Source organism: Mchenga conophoros, linkage group LG4 (genome assembly GCF_057382185.1).
Source record: "Mchenga conophoros isolate Kocher_MC1m ecotype Shallow Benthic linkage group LG4, M_conophoros_male_GT1.1, whole genome shotgun sequence".
Taxonomy (NCBI): domain Eukaryota; kingdom Metazoa; phylum Chordata; class Actinopteri; order Cichliformes; family Cichlidae; genus Mchenga; species Mchenga conophoros.
In genome coordinates, this window is record NC_140529.1 from 23252160 (window position 1) to 23277102 (window position 24943).

General features: G+C 43.4%; 1 protein-coding gene across 2 annotated transcripts in view; it reads left to right on the plus strand.

The window, feature by feature from the left end:
• Nucleotides 1–24943, plus strand: part of grid2ipa (glutamate receptor, ionotropic, delta 2 (Grid2) interacting protein, a) — a 31583-nt gene that overhangs the window by 2160 nt on the left and 4480 nt on the right. The window contains exons 3-16 of one of the 2 annotated variants that reach the window (XM_085271104.1): nucleotides 31–363; nucleotides 444–598; nucleotides 9308–9583; nucleotides 10576–10661; nucleotides 10741–10810; nucleotides 11194–11490; nucleotides 17132–17283; nucleotides 18664–18825; nucleotides 19278–19384; nucleotides 19513–19660; nucleotides 20501–20832; nucleotides 21761–24157; nucleotides 24291–24378; nucleotides 24774–24863. In XM_085271104.1, coding sequence (XP_085127230.1) covers nucleotides 31–363; nucleotides 444–598; nucleotides 9308–9583; nucleotides 10576–10661; nucleotides 10741–10810; nucleotides 11194–11490; nucleotides 17132–17283; nucleotides 18664–18825; nucleotides 19278–19384; nucleotides 19513–19660; nucleotides 20501–20832; nucleotides 21761–24157; nucleotides 24291–24378; nucleotides 24774–24863 — 4693 coding nt within the window. Of the gene's footprint in view, nucleotides 1–30; nucleotides 364–443; nucleotides 599–9307; nucleotides 9584–10575; nucleotides 10662–10740; nucleotides 10811–11193; nucleotides 11491–17131; nucleotides 17284–18663; nucleotides 18826–19277; nucleotides 19385–19512; nucleotides 19661–20500; nucleotides 20833–21748; nucleotides 24158–24290; nucleotides 24379–24773; nucleotides 24864–24943 lie in introns of both variants that reach the window. The other variant, XM_085271103.1, reaches the window with a different exon arrangement.

The window sequence follows — 24943 nt, forward strand, 5'->3', positions numbered from 1 at the left end:
GCAAACTTTATTCATTTTTTGCCCTCTCAGATCGACATCAACCCTGGCCCAGATGGCCGTTTTGGCTTCACCATTGTGGGAGACAGCCCCCTAATGGTTGAGGACTGCATGCCTAATGGTCCAGCTGGCCGCAGTGGCCTCAAGGCAGGGGACTATGTCATGGAGGTCAACGGCATTCCAGTGAAGCACCACGAAACAGCAGCCGCCATGATAAAAGCAGCTCAGGGACGACCTCTGCGTTTGGGTGTGCTCAGCATGGCTCGTCGACCCAAGCGGCTGAGCAGCAGCATGAGGGTGCTGTCACAGAGCGGTGATAGCGTCAGGGAGAGCCGGGCCCACAAGGCCATGGAGTTCAATAAAAAAGTAATTTTCTATCATTTTTCTGCATGTTTTGAATTGAAACTTAACATATTTAATGATGCCTTTTTTTCTTTCTCTGTCAGGTGGAGGAAGTGTTAGGAGAGGAGCCAGATGTGAAGGAACAGCTGTTTGAGGTGCTAAAGCAGTACGCTGCTGAGAGGGATGTGGAGAGCCTGGCTGAGGCCCTGCCTGATATTCTGATCACCGAGGAGCATCAGCAACTGATTGACAGTGTCAGGTAGCTATTCATTCACCCAGATATGCAATCAGAGAGAGACTTGGGGGTAAAACAAGCCTGACTAAATGCCATGTGCATCTTTCAAGAAGATTGGCTTCAATGATTTACTTCTTCTTATGCAGTGATTAACAACACTTTCTCAGAAAAACGGGAGTTTCTTAAAACTGTTCCTCCCGTACTTAGATGTCCCTGGAATACCAATGAGGGGGAGACTCACAGTGCAACACAGTTCTGATCATTTTTACATCTGGTTTCAGACCAAAGCCAAACCTGATATGATATTTAGTATTTAGACTTGGATTATAATCATCTCTTTCACTACTCCAAGCTGTATAAAATGCAAGCTCACGTACTCACATTTTATAGTCTTTACATTGGTTCCAATATGTTTCAGGAAATTCTTGTATTTACATACAGAGCACTAAACAGCCAGTTTTTTTTTTCTTATCTCAGCTTCTTACAAAATACACTGCTGCTCGCTGTCTTCACAGGCTCAGAATTTGTTAGTTGTTCCCCAGTTTACGGGGAATTTTATTGAATCATTATTATTCAGTTATTTTTAAAAGACCTGTTTATTTCATCGTGTCTTACGGTGCCTTTTTATTGGCTATTATGGCACTTCATTTTCTTATTTATTTTATTGTTATTGTGAACAGTGCTGTGTGACTGCTGTACCCTGCCTCTTGCTTGCTCATTCAGCATTTTACTGTGTCAGGGGCACGTCAAAACCACACATAAATAAGTTTCTTTTATGTCTAACACTGCTCTTGGGTGCTTGAATGTCACTCTTCTGTTTCCCCCCCACCTCAGGTATAGTATGCAAAAAGCGTATGATTAGAAGTGTGACCGCCGAATATTGCATTTCTTCCTTCTCAGCAATCATTGGAAAATCAAAACCCAAACCACAACACAGCTGCACACGCTTGCATTTCCGCTCTCTCTGTCTTTTCTGCTCACTTCACTCTCACTCTGGTTTTTTCTCGCTTGGTCTCTTTCTTTCCCACATCTCCCTGTCAGCTGTGATGCACTCTTTGATACACGCACCAGTTTTTTGTGTGGATCACATTACTGGATGCTCTTTATTCCCTCCTCTGCATACAGCTCTTAGCTGCTACAGCCAGTTTGCTGCCGGTGGATGAGATTTTGCACACATAGTAACACACAGTGAAACATGCAGATGCTCAATCTCCATCCACACAGTCGTGGCTTTGAAGTTCCATACTGGGAGACATTATGAGTTGCTGTCTCAGGTGAGTACCGAACAATTTGTCACGATTAATTTTCAGAGCGTTTTCAGCATATAACTGGTCATTGAGTTTGCCTTCTTTGGCATCTGTCGTGTGTGGTCATTTCTGATTGGTCATCAAGTAAACTGCACTGCTGTTAAAGCACTCTGTAACAAGTCGGCTGTCATAATCAATCAAATGAGTTTTCCCTGTGCCTCTTTTTTTTTTTTTTGGTGACGAATCTGTTCTACCTGCAGCTAAAAAAACAAAGCTGCTGTCCAGCCGTCTCAGTTTCATTTGAACACAGATGTCTGTCTCACAGCACTGATGGCTCATTTCCATCCTTAGAAAGCTGCCTGGGAAAAACAAATGGTTTGCAATGTTTGTTGTCCACAGGAGAGCCATCAATTATGCATTAGCTGCACCCATAGAGGACTGAGGACTGTTGAGCTGTTTTTCTCACTTTCAGCAATAACTCTAACAATAATTGTTTGAGTCTGTCTTTAAAAAAATCAACTCTACCTTCTTTTACCCACAATTCCATACTGTGGTGCTGAATCAGGAATGCTATAACCTTGAAAGGATTTGATGTACATGTGCTACGTTCCACGCTTTTGTCTTTGTGTCTGCCTGTTATGTTGCCTACAGCTAAAAAAAAAGATTTGGAAGGGTTTTTTTGAGTTTGTAGTCTCAAGAAAGGCTAAAAATAAACTTTATATTCCACATTTAGAAGAAAGGTCTTTATGTTTCAGCTGAATCTTTAGTTTGTCTGTGGTGGGAGCCGTATGGAGTTGTGCTTCCAGGAGCTGTGCCTCAGGCATTGTGTTGGTCGATGTAAACAGTTTCTGTGGACAATGAAATTTGTAATATGAATGCAATGTCTTCTTAGCTAATTTTGCTCAGACTTTCATGGTTCCCCATGAAAAAGCCCTCTGACTGCAGTTTATAGGCTTGACTTTCCAGTGAGCATCTTTTATTAAAACCATGAGGTTTACATTGCTCGTTTTGAGTGAAAAATCTCCAGATTAGAACAAGGTCCACAAAATTGAGTGCATGATCCCCTCACAATGAATTGTCATAATTTCAGCTATTTGCTTGTGACCTTTCTTAAAACTTCAGATGCATTTTGGTGCTAACTAGTAAACTGTGTTCCCCATTTATTGCATTTAACTTATCAGCATGACGGAGCTATTCAGAGCTGTTACCCTAGCCTGAATTTGCTGATACTGAATGCCTTTTTTGTCTCATTAAGTATACTGATTGTGCTATAACTCCTAATCGCAGTGATCTGAAAAGCTGTACTGGGAATCCAAGCCGCTGACTAAGTAATTAAGATGCCCGACAGCAAGATATACGATTATTAGTGTGCTCCGTCATGAGCCTGGTGCCTGTGTCGTCGTTCTGAGCGCGGAGAATCAAGTGTTTGCTCTCCTTCTGCCACCCAATCTGCCGGTCTGTGTCCCTCAATCACTGTTACTTACTACGACAGCCCTCACACACTCATGCACATGCATTTACACACGAATGTGAGAACACTCCACCCACCCTCTGATAATGAGGGGTCTGTGTCAGAGGATCTGAGGTGTGCTTAACAGCTCATGAAACTATTTCTTTTGTCCGCCTTGTGAAAACTTGACCAGCTGGGCCACACGCTGCTCAGTCTGCCTCTGTCCCCATCGCTGATTCGCCTCCCCTCCTCCCAAAGGATGTGTTCTATTTTTAAGCAGCCTACTTCTTTTAATAAAGTCTCTCTTAGGTTTCTGGCGCACTTGCCGGTGTCAATTCTTAAATGCTGTAAAGCCCAGGGGTCAGCAAGTGCTTAACAATTGAAATTAGCGACAAGCTGGGAGTACCTATTAGCTCTTTTGTTCATGTGGCTGTGCAGTGTTTTGATAACTTGTGAGTATAGTGAAGTGTCAGCCTTTGTCTGACACTGCATCCATATATAGACTTCAAAGGTGTGAATTAATTAGACTTTCACATCCTTTTGTGTTTGAGTGCCAAAATGTTTTCAGCTTCTGCTTTATGAATCAGTCTTTTCTGGTAGTTTTTGCACCAGTTTGGATACATTTCCTACCTAGCATACATGTAATGAATAGGGATGAATCACACAGTCACAACTGCCAAACTTCCTGCATGTTCACTTATGCACATTACAGTTTCATTGTGCTGACCTGCCTATGAAATTCCACTGGGGCTCCACACTCTTCTCCACTTCTCTCCTCTCTCCCTCCTCACTTACTCCTCTGTTCTTGTCATTCTTTCTTTCCTCCACTGAGGGAAGAGAAGATTTGTCACTCACTACCTCTCACTGCTGAATGATGGACAAGTCAATACTGAGGATTATCCTTTAACCGAGACCAAGAAGACAACCTTGTGTTGACCTCGAGCCTTTGCTTCTGTCTTTTGGTGCCTGTGGAGGACGAGGATAAAGGATGGGAAGGCACAAAGAGTGCTCCCCCAAACATGAAGTTGGAGAAGAGCTAATGATGCTGCCTGAGGATGTTTTGGAGGTGTGGAAGGATTTAAACCACAGCCACTCTTATAGATTGCTCCCTCCCTCTCTCTCATTTGGTCTCGTTCTTCATCTGGCTGCTTTCCGAGCCTGCAGCAGGCACCTTTGAGATCCAGGACACCTTTGCGTTTCTCATCTTTCTCTCCTTTCTCCTTTGTCCGGGAGAGTTGTTTGTTCAAAACTAGATGGGGACTAACTGAGACAGAGGGAAGGCATTTGCATTGCTTAACTGAGCTCAGACACTTCCTCAAAGCCCTGAAGAGCCATGGGAAGGGATAGGAGCCTTTCCAGACACTTTCGGTATGGCACTTTTTGTTTGATCTCAGAACAGTGTTCACTGTGCTTTGTGTTGTTGTGCTGAGCTGTATGTGAAGTTGCTGGAGCGCTGCTGCGCAACTATATCTGGTGGGCTTGTTATCAAGGTGTGTAATGATGATCAATTTTACACTTTGTGTTAGCATGTGAAAATGTCAAAACTAGAAATATCAGATTCCAGCTGGGATGAGAAAACCTCTAGATTTTAGCAAAACTCAGTTTGACATCTCCCAACAACCACTTTTGCATTTTCTTTTGGAGGCTTTTTAATTTCACTCTTTATTTTAACTTCACCGTGTCACATAGTGTGATTCCTATTTGCAGATTCATACTTGGCCCAGCTGTTAAATTAGCTGATCAGAAGTGGGTCTGATGATGATGATAATAATGGTTTTCTTGCACTGAGTTTCCCAGCTGATTGCAATTGTCACTCATCCCTCTGTGCATCATGTCCTGATCCACCCCTCCCTCAGACCTAATTATAGATTTATCTCGCCCTCCTTATAATTGAGGGCATCCCAAGGCCTACATCCAGCTTCACTGGAGAGAAGCTTTGAAGTTTCTGCTCACTTGTTTTGGCTAAGCTAAACTTTTTTTCTTTTTTTTTACAAGTAGAAGTTTCTTTGACGTAGGTCGGATTGTTTCAGCGGAGTTACAGTACAGGGATGTAGAGAGGGAGTACAGGCGATGACAGCAAAAGAAACCAATAACTGACAGAATGAAATGTGATAAACGTGTAAAAACTGGCCCCATTCTGTTTTGTATTTCCCCCCAACTCCGTTTGTCCGGGGAACCATGGTGATGTATGACTGTTTTTCAGGAAAGTTGAATGGCCTACATAGGGTGTAAGCGCAGAACATACAACTTCATTCCCAATAGTTATATGACCCTGGCCTAGAAAGAGCTCTAGTTTTCTGCCTTCTTTCTTTCCTAGTCTCATGACACTATCAGATTTTACAGCTCATGTCTTCATATCAGTCTCTTTTCCGTTTTTTGCCGTTACTTCATCAGCTCCTGCTTGTCTGTCTTTCCTTTTCTTCCTACTTTTTCTTTCTTTGTCACTCACTCTGGCTTTCTGCTGGCTTGGATGGATACTGTTTTCTCTTATGTATTGCTGTTTATAACTGGAGCATGGTCCTTGGAATAGCAGTACCAAGCAATCTGGTGTTACAGAATAACACATTGCTGCCCTCCAGGGAAGAGTTGACTTTTTGCTGCATGAATACACAGTGCACTTAATCATTGTCACCCTCATACACACCTTTTTGGGTTCATAATTAACATGAATTTAGGTGGATGAAGCATTACCTATGGAAGAATTTTTGTCACTGATAACACTGAGGAGGTTGTCCCAACATGCTACAGAAAGCAGTAAAAGGGAAAGGGAAGGTTTAGAAGATGGTAGTGAGACCTGCTATGATGTATGGTTTGGAGGTGGTGGCACTAAAAGAAAACAGGTAGGGAGAGTTGAAGATGCTAGGAAATTTTATTGGGTCTGTCCAGGAGAGAACAGGAATAGAAATGGGTACATCAGAGGGACAGCTCAGGTAGTGTGACTTGGAGACAACGTTAAAGAAGCAAGGGTGAGATGGTTTGGACAAATACACAGGAGGGATAGTGAATATATTGGACAAATGATGTTGAATAGAGACCTGCCAGGCAGGAGGAAACAGGAAGACCTTATGGTTGTGGTGAAAGTGGACATGTATTTACTACAGTCTTTGAATCTTTTGTAAAGACTCTGTATTTCAGCTACATTTTCCAGATGAGCCTCAACACAAGTCTTCAACAATGTTCTGTGCATTAATAAACACTGTATCTGTGAAGTATGTGAAGAGAGCTTCTTTTGATAAAGTTAATGTGGGCCCGTGATTGCACCATGGGGAACGCCACTTGGCATACTACACTGTTTACCACCTCAACTCACTCACTCACTCATGTTTCCATTTTTCCCTGATGATGGGTGTAACTGACAGTTATAAATCAGTTTTTGACATCAGTGAATAGAAAAAAAATGTACAGCATTGCTTTATCTAGTGTGTCTTTCTTCAGTGAAACAAAGAAGGTTTGCATAAGAGTGACTATAATTAAGTGCATTGTGTATTCATGGGTTTGGTCTTATGTGAGTGAGACTGCAAGCATCCAGACTGCTTTTCCATTATTCAAGTTAAGGGAAAATACCTGATGATGCTGCGAGTCTGTCCATGGCTGGGTTAGACCACGAGAGTCATTAAGTGTTAATGAGGTTGAAAAACATACAGCGAATCAGCAGTTAGTTCCCATATGTATTTGTGAGTGTGTTTGAGTCAAGGTGGAATAATTTCTGTACCAGGAGACACTGTGGAAAAGCAAACTGTAATTTTGCAGTGCTTCTGGCTTTGTGCTCTTTGAGTTATGCTTGTAATATACATACAAGTGTACTGCAGGTTTGTTCTTGTATAAATGTAATAAACCGTATGAAAGCTGCAGGTGCAACCAGTAAGCAAAATAAATGTCACAAGTCTTACCAACAGTACAAAAGTAGAGACTGTATTAAACTGAGTGTTTTGTTCTTGTGGATGATGAGCACTGGATGTTGGTAGTGGTTTAACATACAGCTTGGGAGTGCATGACCTCATTTATAGAAGTTTTAAAAGTCTCAGTCTGTATTTTTGGAACACCTGTGCATAGCTGGGTTTTGGATACCGATCAATGTGCAGTGTTCCAGGTTGGTTTTAATTAAAGCTATGGTCTGGTGTATATCAGTGTGCACTTGTAAAAACCTTTAAGTTTAAGTGAGTCATAACTTTGTGTTAATAATTCTCTAGAGAGTGAATATCTATATTCCCTCAGCTTTGCATCTTAAGATATTGGTATGAAGGCAACACACTACATAAGCAAGGATTTTTAAGAAACTACAAAACTGAGAATAATCTAATCTTTGCCTCCTAACGATATTCCCAAATGTACCTCTAAAATCACTGTGACAGCTTTGAAATCCAAAGTGCGCCGCTGAGCCTTATTGCGATTTAAATCAGAATTTATGCTGTGTACATGGAGCCACACTGGAACTGGTGCACTCTGAAAAAAACAAAGCACTCTTTCCTGCTCTGCAACAGTGGAAGCACCCAGGAGATTCACGGTGAAGTTAGAGAGATAGAGAGAGTTGTGTTGAGAATCGAGGGAGCATCATTTTGTAGGCAGGATGGGGAGGAAGATATGCAAAAGAGAAAAGGTGGCGGGGAGGTGCACGCGTATGTGTAACAGAGGAGCGCCCTATATTTAAAGAAGGAGCACACGATAGAACACTTTCCAAAACAGTTATTGGCAATATTTCTTCCATTTCTAGGTCACTTCTGTTGCTTTGTTATGCATTTTTCTTGTTCTTGCAGATAATTGGCCAAATATAAACCAGCAGACAGCACTAAGACTGCAAGAGAGTTTAATGGGACCAGACATTTCAAGCAATCTAAAAAGATCAGTGGCAAATGTCAGGTTTGGGTGTGAGTAGAAACCGTAAGAAAATGGTTCTTTATCAGTGTTTAAAGCTGATGCTAAAGATCTTAACCCTTCAAAGCCTGAACCATGAAATAATTGTGAGAAAATTCAAATCTTTGGAAAATAGGGTGTTCTTCTGACAAATTAAGAAAATAATTTCCATATATCATAAATATATTTGCTATATTTGGCTAATTTTTTTAGCAGTGTATTGCTTAAAAATGTATTGTGCAGTTTGGAAAAAATCAGGTTCATGATGTAGGCATTAAAGGGAGAAATTTGTATCAAATAAATAGCAGCAAGTTTTTTGATGCACGCAAAGCTTCTGAGAGGTTGTGCATCTGAAATACGAGCTCTCTTTGGCTTGATTCATTATTTGAAAAAGAAATTACAACTCTGTTTTGTTATTTTTAATCTCTGTGCATGAAACATACAAAAGATCGGGGGGAACTGGGTGCACTACCCTCATAACACACCCTTTAACACACTAAATTTAATGGCAACTTGATGTGAGGGTTTGCTTTTCCTTTAAGAAGAAAAAAACCCACATTTGGAGTAGATGATGGGAGGGCAAAATACCAGTAGTAGGGGGGGGAATGAAGTGCTTTCTCCCAGAGGTGGCTCTGGCACTGAGCTTCCTCACATTTCGTATATTAGCAGTGAGCTGTCACTGATACTGAACACTTTTACCTGCAGCCGCTAATGTGACAGGATCACACAACAAAGCTCGTCTCTCTCTTTCATTCTCTCACTTACATGCAAACTCTCACGAAAATCACACACACACACACTCAGATGTTGGACCAGTTCTTTCTGCTTGCCTCGACACTCCCATGAGATGATACGGATTGAACTATTTTTAAGCCAATTAAGTGGATCCTGCTGTTGGAGCAATACGTAATCAGAACAAGAATCCCTCTGCAGTTTTGATACCTCGGACAACAGATGTTTTGAGACATTAGTATAAAGAATATGATTTTTGTTTGGAAGGTATAGGGTGAAATACTGCTTGTTTTTATTATATATGATACTGATCTCTTGTACAAATGTAAAAAAAAAAAGATTGCTGGGTACTGACTGAACACAAGAGAAGCTGAACTGGAAACTGCTCCTCCTTTGCTGTAAAAGCTTATCCAGTCTCTCTGGGGTTTGTTCTGATCCCACAATGTTTGTCAGGATCTTCATTCCCAAGAAGCACCGGGAGCGTTTTGACGAAGTGGTTTCCCAAAGCCTGATGAGCCGGCTGAAGGGGCGCAGCTTTAGTGACCCCAGCCGCAGCCACCTTCGCCGTAGCCGAAGCGAAGATCACCCCGAACGCCTTCTTGTCTCCACCCGCGCCAGCTCAGTGCCACGCACCCACGCAGAGGAAGGTGTGGTACCCCCTGCCCGAGGCATGCGCAAGACCACGTCACTCATAGCTGGCCACTCCAGTGGCACCACCACAAACTGCAGGTCTGTGTGAAGTAACAATGATTTTGGTTTTCCTTAAAGTTTATTTAGAGCAAAAAGATAGAGGTGCACAAGTCCCACCTCTGCAAAAATAATGAGCAGTATAAGAAATTTGGATTTTTTTCTGCTAACATTTAATCAGTTCCAGAGTGTGCTGGCTTCAGCTACACAGTATATGTCATTTTTAGTCTTCAAGATGCCAGTTTCTTTAAATAACTGTCTATCCTCCTATGTTTGATCACTGCACCTTTCCAAAAAAATCCCCAAAACTGCCTGAACCGCCGTCTCTGTGTAAGCAGGGAATTTATTTAAACTGGAACATGTAGGATTTCAGTGAAAAATAGACCCTTAAGTGGTAAAACCAGTGGCGACATAAACCTATTAGGACAGTCACGCCTGCTCTCTTTTCCTGCAGTGATGCCGTTTTTCATCATGAATTGACGTCATTCGCTTTTCCACTCATATAAACTCATTTAAAGATTTAATGCTGAGAGGTTTTTGAAAAACACCTTTAAACATGATTTAAGCACCCTTTCACCTTCTGCTAAAGTTATGGGAGTAAACCGCCACAAGACACTCCCGATCTCCTCGTTATACAGCTCCCTGGGGACAGATTGTCCATATTTAAGTAGGCTTGTTCATGCAGGATGTGAATTTAAAGTAGTGTGCTGAATATGGAAGTCTGCTCAGCTTCTTTCAGAAAAGGCAGACGAACTATGTTTAACTATGTTATGTGACTCAAGGCTACATTCACTGAGCTTGACAATTAATGAACTTTACCCCATTTATTGTAACAGTTTCTGTCCACTGGATGTTATTTTAATGATGTTTAAAAGTTTAAGAGGGCTTTCTTGTAACCGGTTTTCTAATATTTACTACAGTCGTGCTGATTTAGCCCCTGAATGTGATAGATTATTTCAGGTGACCTGCTTTTCTTTTACAACAAAGGAGCTCTGAGTATGGTTGTTAACTGAAGCTTAAATTTGCTTCTTTAGGACAGTGAGAGTTTGCAAGGGCAACATGAGTTTTGGCTTCACTCTCAGAGGCCATGCTCCAGTGTGGATTGACTCCGTGATCCCTGGTAAGAATGAAGCAGATAATGGACTTCAATAAGAACTCCATATAGGTAAACTGTCTGTCATTCCTTCTCTGTTCTTCAGGAAGTCCTGCAGACAAAGCCGGTCTAAAACCAGGAGACCGCATCCTGTTTCTCAATGGACTGGACATGAGGTTGAACTGCATAAACTGCACATATTCTTTGCATGTTTTTGCATAAAACAGTGCAAATCCTAAAGCAATTTGCTTGTAAAGAAATAAAAAAGAAGAAAAGTGATAGGAAGTTAGCATAAACATGTTGTTATGGTCCCACTGTTAAAGATATTTTTTTCATTTGTAAAATTTGGAGCCTTTGAATATATTACAAGACTGAAGTAAGACAAAATATGACAAGAAAGTACCCCCCAAAGCAACTTTTCATTCATTGGTTACTGGTTATTTGGATGACATAAGTAGTAGTGACATCACTAAATATTAAGTTTTAGCTTTTCTACTAAATAACTGGTAGACTGGTAGAAATGCCTTTGACATCCTGGATACCATCTGTCCGCCTGCAGGACCTCCTCCCATGAAAAGGTAGTGTCCATGCTGCAGGGAAGCGGTGCCATGCCCACACTGGTAGTGGAGGATGGGCCGCCTACATTTACCCTTGCAGAGCAGGACCTTGCAGGAGGCGGCGTTCCTACAGAACAGGCCCGCTCTCCTGTGCTCAGCTCCCTCCAGTGGGTGGCAGAGATTCTGCCTCCCAGTATCAGGGTTCAGGGTCGCACCTTTGGGCAGCAGTTGGAGCACCTGCTGACCATTCAGGAGAGATACACAATCTGCAAAGCATTGGAGAACTTCTTCCAGCATAGGTAAGCAAAGCACAGGGAGAAAAGGAGAGTATGGATAGAGACTAGGGGTGCAACGATACACAAAATTCACGGTTCGGTTCGGTTCGATACTTTGGTGTCACGGTTCGATATTTTTTCGATACAAAAAAAATGTTCATGCCTTTTTAATTTGTCATTTATTAAAATTATAAATATATATTTTAACTCAAAAGTACAGTTTTTAAATTTAATGTTGCTGAAACAAAAGTAATTAAAAAAATAAATATATCTCAGGGCTCTCAAAATTTCAAAATCCCTGGTAGCCCTTCGGGCAGGGACTCTTCAGTTTTTGGTAGCCCAAAGTAAATTTAAGTAGCCTGAATAAAAAAGAGAGCAATTTTTTGATTAATGTTTTGTTTCCTGTTTTGTTTCCTTTACAATATTATACATTAAAGTATAATATTGTAAAGGAAACAAAACATTAATCAAAAAATTGTTGAAAAACAAATTACAACATTGTATAAAAATTACAATCATCAACTCAAATACTTGGTTCTAATTGAACAGAAATTTCTATGAACTTGTAAGAACTGTGTAGGACTTGAATCAGTCTGTGTCAGATCCTGAATTTGAAATTTCCGCTGAAGTCACAGGTAAGAGACAAGTGGAACCAAGATCTAGGACATTTGCTTTTTGAAGTTTGCAAAGACTGCTAAATTTTGCCAGTGGTAGTTCACTCTTTGCAACATAGTACGCTGTTCTAAACAGATTTTTCAGGTTTATTTTTAGTATGTTATTTGCAATTGGTGTTTGTTCTGGGAAAGATATTGCAGACTGAGCAATAATGCATTTCTTGCATTTCTCATGGGTTCTAATGGGGGCCTTTCTTAAAATGACTGGTCCCAGTAACAAAGGCGCTTGTCGACTCAGAAATCGAGAGAAAACCAACAACACACCCGGCAGAACATTATGTTATTTACACGGGTGCACATAAGTGGTCCGCATGTGCGCATTCGCTGTCAAAATAAAAGACGCGCACCAGATAAGAAGTTGCAACGCGCGTTTGCATCCATATAAAAAGCACTGTTTTTGTCCGCTAGAGTGGGATTTTCACGGCACATTCTGCACCACATCTCTGTGCGTTCATCATTTGTTTGAAGCCAGCTCACCACCTGCAACCACTTTTCCGAGAATACGCGCTTCTTTTGTGACATTTCTTTGGAGGTGGAGGAACACCAAAGTAATTGCTTAAAGGAGCTTCTTCGACATCTTTAAGAGTTCTAAACAAATGTCTGTCCTCCTCCAGAAAATCTTATGTATGCAAACACGTGTTGCAACTTCTTATCTTGTGCGCGTTTTTTTATTTTATTTTGACAGCGAATGCGCACCTGCGGACCACTTATGTGCAGCCCTGGTTATTTAGCTCTCATATTGCAGCCACAGAAATTATTTTGTCCATGAAACCATAAAGCTGCACTTTCTTTTTGCCTTATAGTCTGATTTGTCATAACTTTTCCGTTTTGTGGTAAGCTTTTCTTTGGCTGTCACTTCTTCACCCTGACCTGTCTTATTTGGCTCAGCAGAACTAAAATGTATATCCTGCTGCTTTTACACACACACACACACACACACACACACACACACACACACACACACACACACATATAACGCTCAGCGATTCTCTGCGCGATCAACCTCTCATATGTTTAAGCTTGCTGCGGGAGATTTCACTTGTCATGTTTGCATAGTAAGCTAACGATTGATAAGACGATGTCAGAGGAATTGGTGCGCAAATTATCATCACTCACCAATCAGTGCTGTCGCTCTCTATACACAGTTCGCGCGATTGCAAAGTGAAAGCAAAAAACAAGCGCAAATTCAAACGCGATTTCAATATGTCACATATTGACAGTGGCTCATCGATGCCAATGACATAATTACCCAGCTACATTTCCGAAAGAATGCAAAAGCATTGACATATATTTTTCCTTCCTACAATAGCCCAACGGGCAGGGCAGAGATCGATTTTGGTAGCCCGACGTCCCGGGGCTAGCGATTTTGCAAGCCCTGTATCTGATTGAGGAATCACTCATCTTTGGAAAAGAGAGTTTATGACAGAGAAATGGCTCTTTCCAAAATAAAAGCTATACTATCCGCTTCTTCTGGGCTATATTCTCAGCAGCATATTGTAGCGGGTCAGGGCTGTTCAGGGTTCTGTTTGTACAGTTATGTTTTGTTTATGTTGCCATAGTGACGGGTGACGCCCTCTCGCTGCGACGGTGTGTCCTTCCGGGGTCAGAGGGCGCCCTGTGTGTTGTTGTTGTTGTTGCTGTGCGGTTGCCACGCTGAGCAGTTAGCTAGCGGCAGTGTTCTTCTGCAGATGTCAATAAACGGCTGTGCTCCCTGGCTAGCTCACGGGAAGCAAGACCAAACGACACCTCCATCTCCTCGTTGTCTGAGCTCGCCACATTGGTGTCAGAAGTGGGATGATGGTGGCACCCCATGTTCTGACCCGAGTGACTTTTCCCCCTCCGGTCGTGACCAGCCGGTGCGCCAAAAGAAGGCACCTGGACATTTGAAAGCAAAAAACAAGCGCAAATTCAAACGCGATTTCAATATGTCACATATTGACAGTGGCTCACTGATGCCAATGACATAATTACCCAGCTACATTTCCTAAAGAATGCAAAAGCATTGACATATATTTTTCTTCCTACAATAGCCCGACGGGCAGGGCAGAGATAGATTTTGGTAGCCCGACTGGAAAAATCGCTAGCCCCGGGACGTCGGGCTAGCGATTTTGCAAGCCCTGTGTTACAGGCATGGCCCTTTAAGGATGAAGCCTGATGGGAAATGTATTCGGGATGTGTGTAGCGGGACTGCCTGGTGTGTGTGTGTGAAGAGAGAGAGAGCGGAGAAGGGGAAAAGGTAACGGTTAGCTACAGAAGAGACGAAAAGAAAACAAATAAAAGGAATATAATAACTCCCTCAACAGCCAGAGTTGTGTCGGCGATGCTCGCGGTGAGTAAACTGTTTCAGCCCACTAAAAATGTTGCTGTTAATTTCGGCATGTTTCAGTTTACAAACGGCGCCCCATATGTTCGTGCCTTAGAGAAGAAATAAAGTTCGGTGAAGCAGTTTCCTACGCCTCCTTCGATCTTTTTGCTAGCGGAGTTGACCTGTATAGTAAGCTGTTGCCAGTGTTGTGCCAAAAAGTGATTGTCTGCCAAAAACTGATTTCCAGTGTTTCTGTGTATTTTTTATGTGTAATATCTTTACGTATGTTCGTAAATAGACTTCGGTGAACAGGGGATACAAAGGGGTTACATAAAGAATTAAAACATTATCTGTTTTTTAAGTATCTTTACAACTTGTACTTACATTATAACCAATCCGGTCCTTTATCCCCACTTAAAATATTTTTACAGAACTATTGTAATATTTGCTGCCATTTCTGCTGTCCTGTTGGGCAACTTACTCTTACAAAATACATTTTTAATGTTAATGAGATTTTTTTTACTGCATAAATAAAGGTTATATAAAAGTCGCTGCCAAAAACTGATTGCGGCTTGTATCTTGCTACACGAATGTTGTTTGTGGCTCAAGATGACTTTATGTCATCCATAAGGGATGCATTTGACATATGTTTAACATATTATAGCCCAACAAGTTACTTATAGCACTTTAAATATGAGCAATCGCTTTTTGGCAAATACCGGAAATCAGTTTTTGGCAGACAATCACTTTTTGGCACAACACCGGCTACGAGTCAGTTACGGAACCTTCAAGTAACTGCCAGAGGTTTCCTTACTATGGTTCGGGGCCGCGGATCTGGCACGGTAACACCTGTATCTGATTGAGGAATCATTCATCTTTGGAAAAGAGAGTTTATTACAGAGAAATGGCTCTTTCCAAAATAAAAGCTATACTATACGCTTCTTCTGGGCTATATTCTCAGCAGCATATTGTAGCGGGTCAGGGCTGTTCGGGGTTCTGTTTGTACAGTTATGTTTTGTTTATGTTGCCATAGTGACGGGTGACGCCCTCTCGCTGCGACGGTGTGTCCTTCCGGGGTCAGAGGGCGCCCTGTGTGTTGTTGTTGTTGTTGCTGTGCGGTTGCCGCGCTGAGCAGTTAGCTAGCGGCAGTGTTCTTCTGCAGATGTCAATAAACGGCTGTGCTCCCTGGCTAGCTCACGGGAAGCAAGACCAAACGACACCTCCGTCTCCTCGTTGTCTGAGCTCGCCACATTGGTGTCAGAAGTGGGATGATGGTGGCACCCCATGTTCTGACCCGAGTGACTTTTCCCCCGCCGGTCGTGACCAGCCGGTGCGCCAAAAGAAGGCACCTTGACATTTGCAGGACTTTGTGTGGGGTAATGGGGTCGTCGGGGACGACTGACCCCTTAGGTGGGGGCTATGTAGCGGGTCAGGGCTGTTCGGGGTTCTGTTTGTACAGTTATGTTTTGTTTATGTTGCCATAGTGACGGGTGACGCCTTCTCGCTGCCACGGTGTGTCCTTCCGGGGTCAGAGGGCGCTCTGTGTGTTGTTGTTGCTGTGCGGTTGCGCTGAGCAGTTAGCTAGCAGCAGTGTTCTTCTGCAGATGTCAATAAACGGCTGTGCTCCCTGGAAGCAAGACCAAACGACACCTCCGTCTCCACCTTGTCTGAGCTCGCCACAATATTAAACATATCAGGTCCCCATAAGGAGAATCATGTGCTAACGGCTGTCTAAATGACTCGGGTAAAGTTTGTAGCATGCATGCTTGTTGTTTTTGTCTGCTTCCACTTGTCTTTGCACTAGGATGATGTCGGCGTAAATGTGCAGTCATATTCGTTGTGTTCCCACTAGTGCTGTCAGCGTTAATCTCGTTGAAATGACGTTAACGCCACAACATGGCAAATCTCCGTTAACGAGCTACCCCTGCATGGGGCTAGACAGCCAACACGTTAAGCTAACTGCGCTAACGCACTAGTTCCCACCCATGTAATTGAGCATTGCGTGGCACATCCAACATACTGTTTTACTTTAGTCCATGATGCGCTTACCTTCAGGGTCATACGTCGCATGAAAACCAAAATAATTCCAAACGCCAGATCTGAATGAGGGTGGGGGAGGTTCAATTTGCCATGTTGCAAGGAGAGCTTAACTTCTGTCTCGCTAGCTTGCCCTGCGCTCTTCCTTCTAACGATCCTGTCTGTGTTGAACGCTTAGTGGATCTGCGCTCGACAGTGCAGCCTAGGCAGTAGTCGAACGCAGATTCACTGAGCGCTCAACACAGACAGCATCGTCAGAAGGAAAGTTGATAAAATAAATTACAAATGTTGTATTGTTCGATACATATGCGTACCGAACCGAAAGCACTGTATCGAACGGTTCAATATCGATACGAGTATCGTTGCACCCCTAATAGAGACCATAGATTGTGTACTGTATAAGGGGGAGACAGAGAAAGCTAGTGACTCAATAATATTGCTAGTAATATATTAATATGGTTGTATTTTGCTCAGCTAGAAGCAAATTAAGTTGTGGGTTTGGATTTCAGTTCAGTTCAATAACTTGGGCCAACTACATAGATGATGGCCATACACCTGAGTTCAAATTTTCCTGTTACCCTCTAATTCCTTTGACCTCTAACTGGACAGCCAGGTGATCTCTGTCCCGTTGCCTGTGCTTCAATGACAGGAATGTTGACACTCTGATCGTGGATGTGTTCCCAGTGCTGGACACTCCAGCAAAACAGGTGATCTGGCAGTTTGTTTACCAGCTGCTTACGTATGAAGAGCAAGAGCACTGCCAGAGCAAGATTTCACGTTTTCTTGGATACAAATCCCCAGGTAAGTGCACAAATTTGTTGTAGTTTACATTTTTATGACACTTGGTATTACATATGGATTATGAAAATGTGTTTGTGTGTGAGATGGAGACTCTTCTAATGAAACGGCAGTGTCCTTTGATGTGGTCTCACTTTTCACATAACTTCAAATGAAGCAGTGGAGACTGCCAGCAAGACCCATTGCAGCCAACCTTTGCATGGAGGAAGTGGAAAGTAAAGCTCTTGGCTCTTTCACAGAGACAGCACCTAGCCACTGGTACAGATACATCAGTGACACCTGGGTCAAAATCAAAACTCAAGAACACAAAGCCTTCACAAGTTCCCCAGGGAAGATGCAAAGTTAATACAAAGATAATAATTTAATGTTTCTGGCTGTGCTGTTGTATTACGGAGGATGGAAGCCTCAACATTGAAGTTTACTGGAAGCCCACACAGACCAGTACCTACTCTTTGACTCCCACCACCCTCTGGAACACAAACTTGGGGTGATCGGGACGAATCGGGCAGAAAAAGTTCCCTTGAAGCACAACATCCCAGTGCACTTTAGACCCAACCACACACTCAGACAAAAACTGGTTCATCCCAAGGACAAAACTCCCAAACACAAGCTAAACAATGTAGTGTATGCTGTGCAGTGCAGCGAGGAGTGCTCAGACCTCTACATTGGAGAACCCAAGCAGCCGCTCCATAAACACATCGCACAGCATAGAAGAGCCACCTCGACAGGACAAGATTCATCTGTACATCTGCACCTAAAGGACAAAGGTCACTCTTTTGAGGATGCCAGTGCTCACATTTTGGACCGAGAAGAGGAGTAAAAGAGGTCATCTATGTCCGCTGTGAATCACCATCTTTGAACAGAGGTGATGCTTACGACACCAACTGTCAGCCACCTACAATGCATTTTTGAGATTCCATCTAAGGCAGCTCAACCCCCATTCACATCTTGTGTCAGGTGATCTCAACAGGTCATATGATAGGAAGGCTGAGAATCGATACGCCACTCACTGTGGTTTCATTCGAAGCCTCTGGTAGCAATGACTCATGGCTTGGCTCATGTTACGATGCATAATGACCACCTCCTCAGAGACAGTTTCCCAATTTTTCCAATTTGTGGGACTCACCATCTTTTGGTTTAAGAACCGAAGAAGCTTCTTGAACATCTCCAAACAACTTAAAGAAGTCAGTCGACTTCGTTTCAAGCTCTTAGGACTACTATGACCAGGATGACTGAGAATCTGCAGAGACGTATGTCCTGACGATAATCACGGGTCATTTTTGGGGATCTTAAATAGAATCGCTAGTTCGGTGAAATGCAATCAACCCAGGTGCTGCAGCCCCTTACACTCCTGCATTGCAAATACATGTGTGTGTGTTCCAGTTCCACCTCCACCACCACCACCTCCCCCTCCTCCGGAGCCCGAGGTTGTCCCTGAGCCCCACCGCCGTAGCAGTTCCATGAGGGTGACAGGGACCACGTACAGGAGCAGTGTGAGGGGACGTAGCTCTGATGACCTGGTCATTGGTACACACTTGGGCATGGGTACTGAACTTTACTGTCTCTGTCATCATCAGCAGCAACATTAACACCCCGACCACCTCGGCACGCTTGACTCCTATCATGATCATGACGCCATTAGCACTGATATTGTTATCATTGTGCCTGTCCACACGGTCCTGTTTAAATTCACTTATTGATCAGAATTAAATTTTCTTCAAGCTTCTTTTATATGAACAGTTTTGTTGAAATCACTACATGCTTTTACATTTGCATATTTAATGTATTATTTAATGTATTTAACATGATCCCATGCAGTCATGTAGTAACATCAGTCTAAATCCAGTATATCTCTTTGCTGATCTCACTCACTCTGCTCACTAACTCACAAGCCACCCAAAGCCCAAATACTAACAACACATGCAAAGCTGGAATCTATATTTGGGTCTATCTCACTCATAAGAGTCTAAGTTCTTCCAATGGTTGTGTTATCATAGGCCACCGTGCAGAGCCATTACTGGAGACGGGGATGAGGCTAGCTCCAGGAGAGAGACAGTCAGGGGATGGTACCTCTCTCCCTGAAACTCCCAACAACCTCACTAATGTATGTAGCCATGCCCATTTTAATGAGACAAGATGCATATAATAATGGCAATTAAAGAGTTAGGATAAGAATTCTCAAACCAGTATATATATATTTATATATTCGTTTGCACATTTTCACCATGTAAGCTGTCAGCAGTGTACGCTGAACTGGAGAACATGTATTCAGCCAAGAGGTCCAAGTCTCTGAAGAGTCGCCCGCCTCCTGCCCCTGAGAGTTTGCTGGATCTGGACCCTCCGTCACGCACGGCATCCCCTACGATACACCTTAACACAGGTAGCTGATTGTAGACGTTTGCATTTGGAGCTGGAGTGGAATCTTACTCTAATACACAAAATCTCCATCTGTCTGTACATCATGAAAACCTCCTATATGATCAGGAGCTGAGCACCCAAACCTGACACACAGGTACATCTTAGAGCCCTGAAATTTCTTATCGGTGTCACATATTATTGGGGCGTTGTCACGTTACCTAGCAACCACCTAGGTAACGTTTGTGTGTGTGTGTGTGTGTGTGTGAGGGAGAGAGATTTTAGGGAAAACATAGAAGTGAAGGGGAATGACAAAAAAGGGCTGCAGAAAAAGAAATATATACAAAAATCCTGGGTTAAACGAACAGATTTGTTTTCCTGCTGTACATAAATACACAGCAGAGCAGAGGTTTGAGACAAATACAAAATTTAATCTCCTCAAAAAATTCTTTTCCCAAGGGCTAATTTTTTTTTTTTTTATGACCCACGTGGGAAGGATCAGAGCAGTCCTCACAAATTAAATCTGGATCACACTGGGTTAGGCTCTGACGATTTAAAAATTTTACATCAGTAACAAAGTGCTGTCATCGAACACTGAGCTGCATACATATTTGGTGATGGTGGATGTGGAACTAGAAAACACACCATTAAGTACACCTGTCAGTCAAAAATTAGATTTCTCTGATAGTAATGTAATTACTGTATGTAATATGAACACGAGAATCATTACTTGTATTTGTTCTCATAATTCACTGACTGCAAGGTATCATTAAAGAGACATTTCTTTTAACTGCTACATTTCAACATAATTAAGAAAGGCAAGATTCTGTTGTCATCATTACAATATATCATTTCCTTGTCCTAGGTAGCCGCAAAGGCCCTTCATCCCATACATCCTGGCCGGAGCCTCTCCCCAGCCCCCCACAATCCCAGTTCTACCCATCAGGGTTAACAAGCCAGACCAGTGGGGAGTCCAACCCTTACATCAGCCTTGACAGTCCCCCTCCCTCACCTCCAGAACCCCCTGACTACCCGTCTAGCCCCCCTGCTCACCGCAGCAGCAAGCGCCGTTACACCTTCTCCAAACCGCCTCGCTCTGAAGACACGGACCGCTTTCTGGATGCACTGAGCGAGCAGCTGGGACAGAGGGTGGCAATTGTCGATGACTTCTTGACTCCTGAAAACGACTATGAAGAGGTAGAATCACATTAACACTGCACCAATTTTGCAAAGCACTGAAATGAAATTATCATCGAGTAACTGTTTAGCTACTGGGAAAACTAATGTTTAATTTTTCACAGTAATCAAAACTCCTTTAATTTCTACAAGGTGCTTTATGCAGTAAAAATAAAATGCCTGTTAAATCCTTTGTGGCCACAAAGCACAGGACACACAAAGACATTGTTCTGTGTTTGTAATAAAAGATGCTGGGACATGTTTCCCCAGTTTGTTTAATATAAGATTTCAACAGTTTACCAGTTTAGTCTCTCTTGTTGTATAGGTCAATCTGTCTCATGCCTCTGGCTCCTATTTTGGAGTAGGTTATCTGCTTATATTTTTATTTTTGCAGTACAACATGTCATATTTGCTCAATCCAGCATGAAAGATGAATAAAAATTGTCTTTTCTTTATTTTTGTGACTAAGAATTGCATGTTTTAAAGGGTTCTATGTGCTTTATTTTAAAGTATTATGAAATTATCTTTGACCAGAATAGTCTGTTACCCTCAGTGAATTTCTGTTGTTTCTGTGACTTCAAACAACATCATAAAGCATCATTAAAATTTACTGCCAATCTTAAGGTTTTCTCATAGGTGGACTGCCTTGACCTTGGTGTTTTTAAAATCAAAGACAATTTATAGAATAATATGTGTCATAGAGAGAGGTTCACAAGCTGTTGTTGACCTGACAAATAAATCTTCAAATGAAAGAGCATGTAAAGGATTTAAAAACTTAACTGCAGCATTTGCATTGAAATACATTGAGGAGGTTGTAGAGAACCTGCTTACACATTTATGTATTTTATTTCTGGTTAACTCTTGTAGTTTGACAAATGTACCAAAAAAATCCACTTTGGCATTAGGTCTAATGAAGTGTAATTGGTGTTAATGCCAGGATGTTGTGCAGATGGGCTTCCCAGATGAAGAGGATGATGATAATGAAGACGATTTGGTGGTGGATGAAGAAGAAAGTGGAGGATTTGTCGCTCCAGAGCTCAGCAGCCCGAGTGATGTCCAGAGCAGCAGTGGAGAAGAAAATGCCTCATCTCTGACCTACTCATCTTCCTCTGATCACATTCCCCCACCCCCCATGACCCCTCCTCCACCCCCACCAGTCCAGTTCAATGATCCACCTCCGCCTCCTCCGCCCCCAGCACCTGCACAGAGTCAACCGCAGCACCAACAGCAGCAACAGCAGCAGCAACTAAGCTACACTCCCGAACACTCCCCAAGAACATACGTGCCCATCCGCCGGAAATCCGGCCCTCCTCCCCCACCTCCTCCCCGCAGTAATCCACCACCTAAACGCCACTCCTTGCATAAAGTCCTCCCTACAAGGGAAGACCTACAGGTGCATGCTACCATACAAGAGCTAAAAGCCTACCAAGAGCAACAAGCCTACCAGGAAAGGCAAGCCTATGAGGAGCAACAGGCGTATAAGGAGAGGCAGGCATATGAAGAGCAAAAAGCCTTTGAAGAACAACAACTCCTGCAAGAGCAGCAGGCCTTGCAGGAACAACAAGCTTATCAAGAGAAACTTTTCAAAGAGAGACAGGCTTATGAAGAGCAGAAGGCATTCGAGGAGCAAAAAGCTTTTGAAGAGCAACAGTTGTACCAAGAGCAACAGGCCTACCAAGAAAGACAAGCGTACGAGCAGCGTCAAGCCTACCAGGAGCAAAAAGCATATGAACAGCGTCAAGCCTACAAGGAACAAAAAGCATTCGAGGAGCTTCAAGCCTACAAGGAGCAAAAAGCATTCGAGGAGCTTCAAGCCTACCAGGAACAAAAGGCCTATGAGGAGCAAAAAGCCTATGAGGAGCGACAAGCCTATAAGGAGCAGCAAGCGTATCAAGAGCAACAGCTGCAGCAGATCTACCAGAGCCACCACTCGATGCCTGCCCAGCCAACGCAGCAGAAAGCCCATTCACCTCTTCCTCTTCAGTCCTTACCTCCTCTTCCCTCTCCAGACTCCGTCCATCACCACGCAAACCACCCTCTTTACATGATGCGCCAAGCACAGCAGCAGCAGGCCCACCAGACTCATCATCACCGACGTCTGTCCCGTTCTGCGCCTCCCCCACACCAGCCGTCACCCCAACCAACAGGCCATCCCAGCCAACAAGGTCAGTACGTAGAGGGCATCTACCAAAGTCATCAGAGTGTAAGACCCCAGCCCCACCATTCCTCAACTGAGATGCTCCACCAGATGCACCAAGCCCCGGCTCATCATTCCTCAGCTGAGGTGCTGCACCAGTTGCAGCAATCCCAGGCCCACCACTCATCTGCTGAGATGCTTCAACAGATGCAGCAAGTCCATGCCCACTACTCATCATCAGAAGTGCTCCACCAAATGCACAAATCCAAGGCCCATCATTCGTCAACAGAGCTCCTGCACCAGGCTCAACAGATGCAGCAAATACAGCCTCTCCACTCCTCCACCGAACTTCTCCACCAAGCCCACCAGATGCATCGAGGACAGCCCCACCATTCCTCAACTGAGCTGCTCCATCAAATTCATAAACCCCAGGCGCACCACTCCTCTACAGAGCTTCTTCATCAGGCTCATCAAATGCACCAACCCAAGCCCCATCACTCCTCCACAGAGCTTCTGCATCAAACCCAGCAAGAGCCTGCATCCCTCCCAGTTCAGCTAAATCGGGATGGCCACTCCCATCAGAGCAGGAGAAGTCTAAAGGGCCATCATCAAACTGAAGTGTCGGTGCAGGGGAGGCACCAAGAGCAGCAGATCCACCAAACCCACCACCCCCAGCCCACAAAACCCTCCCCCCAGAGACCCCACTCTATCCAGCAGACGCACCACCATTCCAGCACTCCTCAGATCCACCACATCCATCACATGACCCCACAGCCACCTCCTCAGGACTACCAGCACCAGATTCAGGTCATCCACCCTCCCCAGCAGCCTCACAGGCCCCAGCCCCTTCTCTCCACGTTTCAACCCCTGCAGCCACACCAACCCACCCTCTCCACTTTTCAGCCACTGCCTCAACACCCCCAGTCCTCCACCCAAACTGCCCGCCCACAGTCACAGCCCTCGCATCATTTGCTGCAATCTCAACACCAGTCACAATCCCACAGCCAGAGCCAGCCCCAGTCCCTCCCCCACTCTCTTTCTGACCCCACGGAGCACCTAGAGCCCCCACCACCTCCTCCTCTTCCCCCACCCTGCTCCCCTCCACCTCTACCAAGACCTAGTCTGTCCAGAATGGACTCCAACCATATGAGTGTAAAGAGGCTGCGCTGGGAGCAGGTGGAAAACTCAGAAGGGACAATATGGGGACAGGTGAGTTCTGATTGGAAGCCAAAGCTTCTCAAAGTGCCACCGAGTTTAGATTTAGAATTCTAAATGTAAAATATTTTGCAAAACTATAACATTTAGACCTTTTTTAAACTAAAAAAAATTGTGTTTCTAACAGTTGGGAGCAAATTCTGACTATGAAAAACTGCATGACATGGTGAAGTATCTGGATCTGGAGCTGCACTTTGGAACACAGAAGAGCGCCAGTGAGTATAAGGGGCTGTGTGCCTAACTGGAGTGCTTTTATCTGTGTGCACAGCTAAATATTCATAAGAGATAGGGAAGCCCAGTATAAAGAGTGAAAAATACTTTGATTAGTGATTCATTTGATGGGAAGACAACATTATACGTCAACATATCAGGTTTTCAGATGTCTTTAATCACAGTCCAAGGATACAGAGATTTTTAAACAAAGAACGAGGCAGCTTCCTCTTTGGGTTGAAGGACCTTGGCTTGATCTGTCATTGTACTCTATATAATTTGCCTCTAAGAAATCAATGTAAGCTATGTAAAAGGAAAATTTAGACTAAATCTGTTTGTCCAGTCTCTCTCACCTACCTTTCTAAATTTTGACATTTAACTTCCCCGGTCTAATTTTCAGTGCCTGCCCCAGAACCATCCCCTCAGCTAGAAACCTTCAAGAAGAAAGGTGTTATAGAAATTCTGTCCCATAAGAAAGCTTACAATGCCTGTGAGTATGACTGCCTTTAATAAAATTTTTCAAATGTCATTTGTAATTAAGATGTCAAGATGAAAGTTAGAAACCATAGT